At 35.8% G+C, this 14199-nt stretch overlaps 1 protein-coding gene across 17 annotated transcripts in view; it reads left to right on the top strand.

The window, feature by feature from the left end:
- STXBP5 (syntaxin binding protein 5) overlaps nucleotides 1-14199 on the top strand; it is a 225685-nt gene that overhangs the window by 69593 nt on the left and 141893 nt on the right. For all 17 annotated transcript variants that reach the window (XR_011388464.2, XR_016233648.1, XR_016233652.1 and 14 more), the window contains exons 5-6: nucleotides 11805-11939; nucleotides 13658-13721. Coding sequence is in view for 9 of the 17 variants with exons in the window: in XM_008263624.5 (XP_008261846.1) it covers nucleotides 11805-11939; nucleotides 13658-13721 (199 nt within the window). In the remaining 8 variants the exon portion in view is untranslated. The remainder of the gene's footprint in view (nucleotides 1-11804; nucleotides 11940-13657; nucleotides 13722-14199) is intronic.

Raw genomic sequence — 14199 nt, 5'->3', positions numbered from 1 at the left:
TTGGGAGAATGAACATTTTGATGATATTGAATCTTCCAGTCCTGTTGAATTTATCCTGTAATCAATATAGTGCCCCTCTGTGTCTCTCTTAACAGCTTTTGTGTTAAAGTTTATTTTGTCTGATATTAATATATCTACACCTGCTTTTTTTTTTGGTTTATGTTGGCATGGATTATCTTTTTCCAGCCTTTCATTTTCAGTCTGCATGCATCTTTGTTGGAAAGATGTGTTTCTTGTAAGGAACAAATAGATGGGTTTGTTTTTTAATCGATTCAGCAGTCTGTGCCTTTTAACTGGACAGTTAAGGCCATTAACATTCAATGAGACCATTGGTAAGTAGTGACTTTGCCCTCCCATTTTTCCAAAGATATTTCTAATATATGCTTTGAACTTCCTGTGATCTTTTACTGGGAGGTTTTCTTCCTTCACCTTCTTTGGTATTGATGGCCGTGTTTCTGTGTTTCTGTGTGTAACACATCTTGAAGTATCTTTTGCAGGCCTGGTTGAGTGGTGACAAATTCTTTCAATTTCTGTTTGCTATGAAAGGTCTTTATTTCACCTTCATTCACAAATGAGATCTTTGCAGGATATAATATTCTAGGTTGGAAGTTTTTTTCTCTTAATACTTGAACTATATCTTGCTATTCCCTCCTAGCCTGTAGAGTTTTTGATGAGAAGTCTGATGTGAGTCTAATTGGAGATCCTCTGAGAGTAATCTGATGTTTCTCTCTTGCACATTTTAGAATCTTTTTTTTTTTTTTATGTTTCACTGTGGTAAGTTTGGTTACAACGTGTCGTCTTGAGGATCTCTTTTGGACAAGTTTATTGGGGGTTCTATGTGCTTCCTGTACTAGGATGTCTCTGTTCTCCTCCACACCCGGGAAGTTTTCTGCTAGTATCTCACTAAAAAGGCCTTCTGATATTTTTCTCTCTCCATGGCTTCAGGAACTCCTAGAACCTGAATGTTGGTTTTTTTTTTTTTTTATTAGCATCCTATAGATTACGAACTATATTTTTTAGATACAGTCTCCACTTCTTCCACTCGTAGATTCAAACCTCATCTGCACTTGATTTTCCTTGGAGGTCATTTGGTCTTTGGCCCATAGCAAATTTTTTATATTACTTTATTTTAATAGATTTTATTTTATTTTTGTAAGGAGGTTGATATGGGACAGTCAAAAGCTTTGACCAAGTGATTTGTTTCTACTAGACCGGTATGGTCTGTATGGTGTAGAACACTACGTCTATAACAACTAGGTAATGTTTTTGAAGATAAAAAAGGTTTTATTGTAATAAAACAATGAAGTGAACAGTTACTAATGAGTACCAGGTTGTTTCATTGTATTATAACATTTATTGTAAAAATGTCATGGTGCCTTCATTTTCTGTGATCATTATATATAGAACTTTAAGAAATTTCCTCTCTCTCTCTCTCACTGTCCACGCTGCTTGTCAAAAAAATAAATAAATAAAAAATAAATTTCCTATATGGCAAGGGTCATTGTTTTCAGATGTTTTTAATTTTTCCTCTAACTGATACTATTTTCCTGTTTGATACTCACTGTTTCACTTGTAGATAATCAATTATCAATTACTAATGTTAATATATCAAGGTCTTATTTCAGAAGAAAGTAATATTGTGATTTTTGGACATATTTCTCTGTTTCTAAATTTTTAATAAATATCAATATGTAATTAATAAAGAATATATTAAAGTACAAATGTAAAACAACGTTTAAGGCTCTCTGAAGCGTAATTTGTGAAACATTTATATTGTACTGCTGATTTTTATGTATGATGATGACTTTTCTAAGATAGTTATAGCAGTTTATCAGAAGATAAATGGGACTATAGATTAAAAAGGAAGTTCTTTGAACAGGTTCATAAATTATTTTTAACTGACAGCTATCATTTTTAATACATTCCTATATTGGTATATACTTATATTTTTATGACAGAATATTTAGTATTCATTTAAGAAATTTCCCCAAAAAAGAAATATACCATATAAATCTTTTTTTTTTCTTATTTTCTTAATTCATTTGATAAACATTGAGTTTCTGGGCCATACAAATACTATGATGAATTCTGGACATATATAGAAATTTTATTGAATAAAGGAGATAAAATGACAAATTACAGTGCAGTGGAAAACATATATTATGAATGTAATAACATTTTCTATATGAAAGTTTACAGATTAACTGGAAAAAGTATGCATTGTCACATTTTAGAATTTCATGAAAAGTATTACAAGAGAACTTATATAACCAGATTTGCAAGAATAGGCATTCTTACATTGACAGATGGCAAAGGGCATTTCTATCATGTCCGAAGGTAGAAAGTCTTGAGGCATTCTCAGATATTCAGGGAACTGTAACTGGCATTGCTGGGTGTGTAGTTCAGAAGAGATAATTTTGGAAAAGTGAGTAAGGTTACCTTATGGAAGACCCTGTGTACAGTTATGAGAAAGTTCACTTTTTAACCTTTTTTCAGCTTCAAATCTTTGAACAAATAGCATTTTCTAAATGATGCAATGTAAGTATTTGCTAGTCACTGTAAACTACCATGTAGGTAAGTTTTAGATTAGGCACATTTCCTAATCAGGATCCAACACAGGAACTAAAACCACTGCAGATACTTTCAACATAAAGCAATATAATACAAGGGCCTAGCTGTTGGGAAAATGTTTGGAAAGATGCTAGGCCTGTTGAGTTTTAATATATACTGTCTTGGCTGCAATCCCAGGAATAAAAAATGGTTCTGCTTTTAAGGTTACCATGTCTTACCACATTAAGCTTCTGAGAGACCTTTGAGTACTTTGTGTGGTACCCACTGCTGCTGTAAGTGTGTCCACAAGCATCATCAGGAGAAACAGCAGCAGAAAGATTGTCTCTGCCTCCAAATATGAAGAACATTCTGTTAGTAAAATGTAATCTCATCTAGAACCCTAGCTGCAAGGAGAACCAGGAAAATTTAAGTTTTTGCTTTCCAGCATCTGCAGCACAGGAAGGGAAAGCATATAGGAGGATGTGGACACGGATGTTGAGTGCCAGTTGACCAAATCCAGCACACTTTGTATTTCTAACCCTTCTTCTTAGACACACGTACCATAAAATATCACCAGATATTGTTAGAGAATCATCATGGTAGAATGTAGAAAGCTATTAAGAGTTTTTCAAATGACGTGATTTCTCTTGGCTTTGAAAATATAACTCTTGTGGAAGCATGGAATGGATTTGGTAACTCATGATAATTAAAGGTAGTAAGTCAGGATTGTGTGATTGTTTTATTAACTAGCATAAAAAGTCCCATGTTTTATATAGTTCATTTGCTCATTTAACAAATACTCACTGTTTAGTAAGTGAAAGATGTGGTATTTGCTAAGAATACAGATGTCATGACACATTTTCTCTTATGTTGGCTAATTTAATGGTGATAAAGACACTAGAGTGTTGAACTTACTGGTTCACACTCCTTTCTATAGATTTATAGAAATTATAATTTCTATAAATTATAAAACTGTACACATATTTGTATTGTTTTATGCCTTTATTCATGGATGATTCATTTCAACATTACTTAGGAAGCTATATGTCTCTGGCATAGAAAATTGATAATAGTTAAATCTTGAGCTTGGTGCTTGACTGTATATTTGAGAGACTAACACAAAGGCTAAATATATAGATATATATCTCAGTCTCTAACACTTTACAGTGATACTTTTAGGTCCGTGTAACAAATTTACAGGAATTACCGTATTCCCAGTTACACTATGTAGAACATGTATTTAAGTATAGAGATTCAGGATACAATTTTATTAAGTGCCAAACTGAAAGAATTCAACTTACTATTTGTGTATTTCTGTTTCATTTGTTCATTTGTTTCAGTGAGATTTCCCCTCTACTTTGTCTTGGCTCAACTTACGCATTTTAAAGTACTTTTCCAGGAAGGATTTGATATGCCATCTTTTTTTTTTTTTTTTTTAAGGTTTATTTACTTGAAAGTCAGTTACCAAAAAGGGGGAGGAAGGGAAGGAAAGAGAGAGGGAGACCTTCCATCCTCTGGTTCAGTCCCCAAAGTGCCACAACAGCTAGGGTTCAATAGGCCAAAGTCAGGAGCCTGGAATTCCATCCAGTGCTCCACATTGATGGCAGGAGTCCCAAGCATTTGGGCTATCTTCGCTTTTCCAGGCACATCGTCAGAGAGCTGGATGGAAAGCAGAACAGCTGAAACTCGAAACAGCATTCAGCAGATGCTGGCATCTCGGGCAGCAAGCTTTAACCTACTGCACCACAACTCTGGCCCCTTGAGTATGATTAATAGATAACACATAAAAAATTGATCTCCAAATATTAATAAAAGTATGAGTGAGCAACCTGAATCTGGCTTTATAGGAGACGTCTTCCCCAGTAGTCAGTTATGGACTGCAGTTATCTGGAGGTACTGCTGCTTTGGACATTCTAGCTTGCTTTCTCGTTTCTGATGGCTGGTTCTGGATATATGCTGGTCCTGTGTCTCCCACAGCCTAGTGTGGGCTTTATCACATGGCATCTGGGTTCCAAAAGTATTAAGAAAGAAGGCCCCAATGTGCTATGCTGTTGCTTTCAAAACTGTTCCTCTCTACAACAACTAGTAATCCAGTATTACCCAGTTCAAGTCACATGATCAGACCTACATTTGGTATAGGAGAGGAATGGATTTTTTTCATCTGTTGATCTGAAATTTGATTTAAATCTGTTTATCCCAAGACTTTTCAGTGTCATTTGTTTCATGACTACTTTTACTAAAAAAGAAAAATTAGATACATATCTTGGATTATAATCTTAGAGTTGTAAAATAAGAAATGTGTCTGTTCTCTGTCTATACACACACATACATATCACATTTAGTTTTACTTTTTGTTTAAAGATTCATTTATTTATTTGAAAGGCAGAGTTATACACAGACAGGGAGAGACAGAATCCTCCATTCATTGGTATAGTCCCAAAATGGCTACACAGTTGGGTTTGATCCAGGCCAAGGCCAGAACTCCAGAACTCCACCTGGGTCTCTCACATGGATACAAGGGGCTCAACTGCTTGTCTCATCTTCTGCTGCTTTCCTAGGTGCATCAGCAGGAAGCTGGATTGGAAGCAGAACAGTAATGACTTGAACCAGTGCTCATATGGGATGCCAGCATCAGAGACAGTAGTTTAACCTGCTGTGCTACGATGCTGATCCCCTACACATAATAGTTTTAAATGCTCCAATACATGTTACTACTTTTATGTGATCAATATAATTTTTTCGTTTATTATTATAAAAAGCTTACGTACTTATTTATTATTTTATACTTTATTTATTTTTTATTTGACAGAGTCAGACAGTGAGAGAGACAGAAAGGTCTTCCTTCCTTTCGTTCACCCCACAAATGGCCGCTATGGCCGGTGCATTATGCCGATCAGAAGCTAGGAGCCAGGTGCTTCCTCCTGGTCTCCTATGCGGATGCAGGGGCCCAAGCTCTTGAGCCATCCTCCACTGGCTTCCCTGGCCACAGCAGAGAGATGGACTGGAAGTGGAGCAACCGGGACTAGAACCCGGTGCCCATATGGGATGCCGGCACTGCGGCAGTGGATTAACCAAGTGAGCCATGGTGCCGCCACCCTATTTTTCTATACTTTAAATACTCAGTAAGGAAGATGAAAATTCTTATAAATGAGGAAATAAAATCATTTTTATATAAACAATTGAAAGAGAACTTTTAAATATAGTAACAAATTCAGTTTGTTTTAACCACCAGCTTTATATTTTAGTAAATGAATGATTAAATTGCCCATAACTTAGAATCTTAGTTTTGGGTAGGGTATGTTGATAGTTTTCCTAGTACTGTGTTTTGAGCAACGAAATTTTCTTACTGAGCTTTCTGTATAATCACTGGTATGGTGTTGTTCTTTCACTGAGTGGTAACCACAATTTTGATTTTCTCACTTTTTCTAGTTCCACATGCTCACAGCCAGTAAAACTTGCTAGTTGAATTCTTGAGTTAATTATGGATAACAAATATATGCCTTCCCTACTTGCCCTCACTTTTCTTTCTTTTTTATTTCTTTTTTTTTATAGAAAGCTTTTATTTCATAAATATAAATTTCATAAGTACAACTTTTGGATTATAGCAGTTCTCCACCCTTACCCACCCATTCACAGCAAAACCATCCTACCTTGTACTACCTCTGCCATCTCATTCTTCATTAATATTCATTTTCAGTTATCCTTATATACAGATCAATTAGTATATACTGAGTAAAGATTTCAACAGATTGCATCCACACAGACACACAAAGTATAGAGTACTGTTCTAGTAGTAGTTTACCACTCATTCACATAGTACAACACATTAAGGACAGAGATCCTACATGGGGAGCAGGTGCACAGTGACTCCTGTTGTTGATTTAACAATTGGCATTCTTATTTATGATGTCAGTAATGACCTGAGTCTCTTGTCATGAGCTGCCAAGGCTATGGAAGCCTCTTAAGTCCACAAACTCCAACATTATTTAAACAAGGCCATAATCAAAGTAGAAGTTATCTCCTCCTTTCAGAAAAAGATACTTCCTTTTTTGATGGCCCATTCTTTCCACCAGCATCTCACTCACAGAGATCTTTCATGTAGGTCATTTTTTGCCACAGTGTCTTGGCTTTCCATGCCTGCGAAACTCTCATGGGCTTTTTAGCCAGATCCAAATGCTTTAAGGGCTGATTCTGAGGCCAGAGTGCTGTTAGGGTATTTATCATTCTGTAAGTCTGCTGTGTGGCCTGCTTCCCATGTTGCATTGTTCCCTCCTTTTTAATTCTATCAATTATGATTAGTAGACACTTGGTCTTATTTATGTGATCACTTTGACACTTAAATCCATCTTTACGATCAGTTAAGTTGGCATGGAATAGCTTTTTCCAACCTTTCACTTTCAGTTTGCATGCACCTTTGTTGGAAAGATGTGTTTCTTGTAAGCAGCAAATAGATGGATTTTGTTTTTTAATCCATTCAACCAATCTGTGCCTTTTAACTGGGGAGTTGAGGCCATTTATATTCAATGTGACTATTGATAAGTAATGACTTTGCTATTTTTCCAAAGATATTTCTGATTTATACTTTGAACTTCGTTTGATCTTTTACTGAGAGAAATTTTTCCATTACCTTCTTTCGTATTTTTTATGTCCATGTTTCTGTGTTTCTGTGTGCAACACATCTTTAAGCATCTTTTGCAGGGCTGGATGGGTGGTGAAAAATATTTCAGTTTCAATAGGTCTTTATTTCACCTTCATTCACAAATGAGAACTTTGCAGGATATAATATTCTGGGATGACTGTTTTTTTCTCTTAGGACTTGGGCTATATCTCACCATTCTCTTCTGGCCTGCAGGGTTTCTGATGATAAGTCTGCTGTGAGTTTAATTGGAGATCCTTTACAGTTAAATTTAAATGACTAAGAATAACTGTGTGTTAGAGTTCAACCAGTGGTATTAAGTAAAACAAAAAATACTAAAAGGAATAAAATAGTTTGTTCCTAGACAGTCAAGACCAGAGCTGATCAAGACATTGTTTTTCATAGTGTCCATTTCACTTCAACGGATTTCCTTTTAGGTGCTCAGTTAGTTGTCACCGATTAGGGAGAACACATGATATTTGTCCCTTTGGAACTGGCTTATTTCACTTAGCATGATGTTTTCCAGATTCCTTCATTTTGTTGCAAATGACCGGATTTCATTTTTTTTTACTGCTGTATAGTATTCTGTAGAGTATATATCCCATAATTTCTTTAGCCAGTGTTCTGTTGACAGGCATTTAGGTCAATTCCAGGTCTTAGCTAATGTGAATTGAGCTGCAATAAACATTGAGGTGCATACAGCTCTTTTATTTGCCAATTTAAATCCCTTTGGGTAAATTCCAAGGAGTGGGATGGCTGGGTTGTATGGTAGGGTTATATTCAGGTTTCTGAGGAATCTCCAAACTGACTTCCATAGTGGCTTTACCAGTTTGCTTTCCCACCAACATTAGGTTAGTGTCCCTTTTTCTCCACATCCTCGCCAGCATGTGTTGTTGGCAGATTTCTGTATGTAAGCCATTCTAACCAGGGTGAGGTAAAACCTCAGTTTGATTTTGAGTTGCATTTCCTTGATTGCTAGTGATCCTGAACATTTTTTCATGTGTCTGTTGGCCATTTGGATTTCCTCTTTTGAGAAATGTGTATTGAGGTCCTTGGTCCATCTCTTAAGTGGGTTGTCTGTTTGGTTGTTGTGGAGTTTCTTGATCTCTGTAGATTCTGGTTATTAATGTTTTATCTGTTGCATAATTTGCAAATATTTTTCCCATTCGGTCAGTTGCCTCTTCACTTTCTTTTTTTTTTGCAGTACATGAACTTCTCAATTTGATGTGATCCCAACTGTTAATTTTGGCTTAGACTGCCTGTGCCTCTGGGGTCTTTTCCAAGAAGTCTATGCTGAAAAGAATTCCCTGTTAAATATAAGAGTGGGAATAAGAGAAGGAGGCAATGTACAGTTCAGCACATGTTCAATCGGACTTACCCCTAATGGTAGAGCTAGAAAGGTGCCAGGGTATTCCAATTCAATCCCATCAAGGTGGTATGTACCAATGCTATCTCACTAGTCAATGTGATCAGTTTCAGTTCATAGTTGATCGTAATGATAGGAATAAGTGTCAAAGGGATTACATAAATAAGACCAGGGTCTGCAAATAATAATTGATAGAATTAAAAAAGAGAGAAAGTTCCTGCATGGGAAGAGGATACACAGCAGACTCATAGAATGCCCTAAACAGCATTCTGGCCTCAGAATGAGTTCTTAGGGCATTTGGATCGGCTAAAATGCCCATGAGTGTTTTGCAGGCATGGAAAGCCAAGACACCGTGGCATAAAAAAGAAAAAAAAATGACCTACATGAAATATCTCTGTGAGTGGCACCTGGCTCCTGGCTTCAGATCGGTGTAGCACTGTTCATAGTGGCCATTTGGGGAATGAACCAACGGAAGGAAGACCTTTCTCTCTGTCTCTCTCACTGTCTGCAACTCTACCTGTCAAAAAAAAAATAATAATCTGACACTGGGAAATTAAAGTAATATGCTAATGAATGATAGACCTAGAAACTGAAACCCAGTAGTGGTATTCCAGTACTTATAGCCATATGTTAATCAGAACTATAGTCTATTTCATGATTCCATTCCACATATCTGTGAAAGCAGAAAAATTTCAAACATTTTTATTGAGATAAAATTAGCATATAGTAAACAAGACACATTTCAAATATATAACCTGTTAAGTTTTGACACATATATGAGCCATCAATACAGTCAAAATAAGGAAGTTACCTATCACTTCAGCATAAATCCTTGTAATAATCCTTTTCTCTGTTTTGTACTGTCCCCTGCCTATTCCATCCCCACTCCTACAGTCCCCAGGAAACCATTGATCTGCTTTCTGCTACTGTGGTTTGATGTGTTTTCTATTGCATATAAATTATATATAAGTGGAATCACAGTGTGTATTTTTTAAAATTTGGCTTCTTTCACTTCAAAGATATTTAATATTCATCAGTGTTGATTCATTTATTCATAGTGCTTTCTTACTGCTTGAAAAGTTTTCTAATCTAATTATAGGACACAGTTTCTTCTCTTGTTGATGGACAAAGCTCTGAACATTTATGGACAAGTCTTATATGGATGTATGATTTCTCTTCAGTAATTACCTAGGAATTAAATGAATCAATAACATGTTAGGTTATGTTTAAATTTTTTTGAAATTATACTTTAAAAATTTTTAGTATGTCGGCCAGCGCCGTGGCTCAATAGGCTAATCCTCCGCCTTGCGGCGCCGGTACACCGGGTTCTAGTCCCGGTTGGGGCTCCGGATTCTGTCCCGGTTGCCCCTCTTCCAGGCCAGCTCTCTGCTGTGGCCCGGGAATGCAGTGGAGGATGGCCCAGGTGCTTGGGCCCTGCACCCCATGGGAGACCAGGAGAAGCACCTGACTCCTGCCATCGGATCAGCGTGGTGCGCTGGCTGCAGTGCGCAGGCCGCGGCGGCCATTGGAGGGTGAACCAACGGCTAAAGGAAGACCTTTCTCTCTGTCTCTCTCTCTCACTGTCCACTCTGCCTGTCAAAAATAAAAAAAAAAAAAAATTTTTAGTATGTCTTACAGGATGGCATCCCTTATTATATAAAATATGCATTTTGTACTTTTCTAAAACCTGGGAAATTATGAATTCTTAAACTTATATGGTTCTGAGATTTTCAGAAAAGTTGAAGTAACAAGGTAATATAATGATTTTGTTGATTCACTAGGCATGTCCGAATGCTGTAAGTCCTTTAGAAATAAGTTGTACATATAAAACATTTAACCAAAATACAAATGGTTAAAAGCTCAAGTAATTGTCTAACTGAATATTACCTCTAAGAAAGATTTAGATGTGTTGCATGTACGTTTACTTATTTATTTTAAAGATTTATTTTTTCTATTTGAAAGAGTGACAGAGAGAGAATGAGAGACCAAGGGACAAAAAAGACCTTTTATCTACTCTTTCACTCCAGCAATGGCTGCAATAGTTAGGGCCGGGCCTGGCTGAAGCTAGGAGCCTGGAATTCCATCCAGTTCTCCCACATGAGTGGGATAGACTGAAGTACATGAGCCATCTTCTGCTGCTTTCTCCAGGCTGACAGACAGGCAGCTGGTTCCAAAGAATAGCAGCCGGGACTTAAACTAGCACTTCTTTATGGGATGACCACATCACAGGAGGCAGCTTAACCTGCTGTGCCGCAACACCAGCCTGCACATGCACATTCATGTAATAGGTGTTCTCATCTTGAATATTCTCTGTAATGAAATTGTATATTAATGGGAATAACAGGTGTTTGGTATTCTCTATCTTATCCAATGCTTAGTGTCAGTATTAACAATCCAGGAGTGATCACTATATCATTCTGTATTATTTGAAGTGCCATTCCACTGAATTTGATTCTGAGAGACACATATGTGGTCTCTAAGAAGATGAGCATTGTATATTTTCACAACATATTACCTTCTTATTATTAAAAATCAGTGCTACAAAAAGGACAAGATTGTTTCTTTTACTTTGAGTTAAATGAGCTGATATAAAAAATGTCTGAAATTGTTGGAGTAATAAGTTTTGGTGAATGCATGGAAATTATAATTTTCCATGAAGGCTCCCCTTCAGAATAAAAGATGAAAAAGTCCAACTACATTTCAGAAACATTGTCTAAACCTTAATACAGGGGGGCTCTACCAGTGGCTTACAAATTAGTGAGGAAGATGGGCCCTAATTATCTTATAAGGCAAGCCTGATTGAAATAAAAAAATATTGGAGAATCACTTAGGATGAGAGTAATATTTGAAATGAAAATTGGAAGAAAAATTTGAGTGGATAGAAGCTAGATGAATTTGATACATTTGGTGATTCTTTAGAAATCTAGTACTACCCAGGAGTGAAGTGGGTATTAGAGCCATAGGTTTTGGATTACAGATTAAATTTGTGATGTGCTGAAGGTTACACAGTTAGTAGATGACACAGCCAGATAGGAGACGCCATTTAACTTCAAAACTCATCCTCTTTCAATCATGCCATACTATTTATTGTAAAAAGGTCTTATGTTTGTTAGGTAATAATCACGATGAGTAGATTGTGTATCATTTTTGCTTTTCATGAGCTACATGTTTCATGATTAACCCTCTAATACAGTCAGTAAAATTGACCAGCCATTTTATAATTTAATTTTCTGCATCTATTTTCTCTTACAGGGTTACATTTTGCCATCTGCCTTTCCAGAGTAAGTGGCTCTATGTGGGCACTGAAAGAGGTAATATACACATTGTCAATGTGGAGTCCTTCACACTCTCAGGCTACGTCATTATGTGGAATAAAGCCATTGAACTGTGAGTTCCAGCAAGTACTCCATATCTGAAAATACCAATATCAAATATGATAATACCATCAGATAATAGCCAGTCTGTAATTCTGTGGAATTAAATGTGTCAGATGTTCTTGATATTAAATGCAGATTTAATATCTTTGTAAATATCACCCTATTGGTATGACAGTGTGTAAATTTAAGTGATTTATACATATGTACATAAATATATACACAAATGTTGTGCATATATTTACATGTGTTTGAAATATAGCATAGGTGAAAAAGCATTCTTTGTTTGCTTTTGTTCTTTTGTGATTTGTCTTTGCAATGCTGGTCATGATCCATGAATGGGTTGCCACTAATATTTAGGAAATATTAATTTAAACTATTTTGGTGTGTTTTAATAATCAACCAATATAATGTAAATGTTTATCAAAGTTAACATATTGCAGAATTAGTTTTTAAGGTTAATCTTTAATTTTGTTGCACTGACCATTATTTTAATTTACCGGTATTAACAACAAAAACTGTGTTGAGGTATGGTTGAGGGATCTTTAGTGCTAACTTTTCACTGTCTTAAAATGTTTTATATGTTGTTTCTTTGTACAAAGTTTCTCTTATGTTATCATTCAGAAATGAAAATCAAAGTTTAACGATATTGGCAAAAACCTTTTTCAGTGTTTCTTTTTGTTTTTGGCCAAATAGTATAGTCTTCCATTACACAGGATTTATGTCTTTTTAACATGAGATAATTTTGTGACATATCTCTTTTGTAATGTTTCAATGTAAATGTAACTGTGGGAAGCCTGGTTTTCCTTCCTGTGGCAAGGATGTCATTATCATATATCAGTCCCTTGGTAGTGTGGGTTTCCAATCTGTTCTTTGAATGGATCACGACATCTAGTGGGTAGGTCTGGTACAGTTGTCTGTTTCACAGATGACTTTCATAAAGTGGAGTGATTGCCCAGGCTTCAGAGTTTTTGAATAAGGATATATTTTTCCTACTATATGGGCATCTGTTTAGGCATAGTCATATCTGTATCAGTTCTTTTTCTCTTGAGAAGGAATAGGTGGCATTATTTTTCTGATTTTTAAATTATTGTGTTTATTTGGCAAAGATAATTTTGCTCATTTGTGAGGTACAATGTGTGATGATCAAATAAGGGTAATTAACATATCCATCACCTCAAATTTGTATCATTTATTCATGTTGAGAATGGATTTTTTTTACAGTGACATACTTTCAGTTTATTTTATAATCATATGATTAACTCTTCACTAAGTAAAGAATTAAACAAATAGTAAGAAGAAAAAACACTGTTCCACAACATTAGAGACAAGGGAGAAAAGTATTTTTTAAAATATGGAATTTTCCCAATGTCTGATATGAACAACGAAACTCAAAGAATTGTGGTAATTTGACTCTAGAATTGAGCAAAATAAGGTAATGATGTTTAAGATGTTGCACTATTTTTTTTTAAATAACTTTCAAAATACTATGTTGAGAACAAATTTTCTGTGCTGAAACGACTAAATTGAAATTCTTTTCTATACATAAAGTGTACTTAATTGTATGTTCATTTGTATCCACATGGCCGTCATGTAACCATCTTCCAGTTTCCTACTTTTGCCCATATTAATACTCCTCTGTTATTGACCACTTACTGAGATACTTTTTCCTTTTATGTAAATATATCTTTATTTAACATTTATTTATTTAATAATCTTTTATGTTTCTAGGTCCTCTAAATCTCACCCAGGACCTGTTGTCCATATAAGTGATAATCCAATGGATGAAGGAAAGGTAGAATTTTTTTCCAAAAAAAGTATATTATTTTAATTTGTGATATTTTGTATTTTTAAATATATAAACTTTTTAATAAAGGTTGAGTGTCATATGTGCTTAATGCCATATTATTCATTATGAAGAACAGGTGGGAGAGTTGGAATCATAATTTTTTTCAAAATTTTACTTATTTGAAAGGCAGAGTTAGTGGGAGAGACAGAGAGAGAAAGATCTTCCAACCATTGTTTTCTCCCCAGATGACCACAGTGGTCGGAATTGGACCAGGCTAAAGCCAGGAGTCTGGAACTCCATCTGGGTCTTCCAGGTGGGTGGCAGAGGCTCAAGCCCTTGGGCCATCTTCCACTGCTTTCTCAGGCTTATCAGCAGAGAGCTGGATCAAAAAGGCAGCAGCTAAGACTTGAACCCGGCCTCATATAGGATGCCATCATCTTAGGTGGCAGCTTAACCCTTCTCTCCACAGCACAGGCTGCAAGAA

This window comes from Oryctolagus cuniculus, chromosome 5 (assembly GCF_051225735.1).
Source record: "Oryctolagus cuniculus isolate XC-2025 breed Fujian yellow rabbit chromosome 5, ASM5122573v1, whole genome shotgun sequence".
NCBI classification, from domain to species: Eukaryota; Metazoa; Chordata; class Mammalia; order Lagomorpha; family Leporidae; genus Oryctolagus; species Oryctolagus cuniculus.
This window is presented reverse-complemented; position numbering and strand designations above follow the sequence as displayed.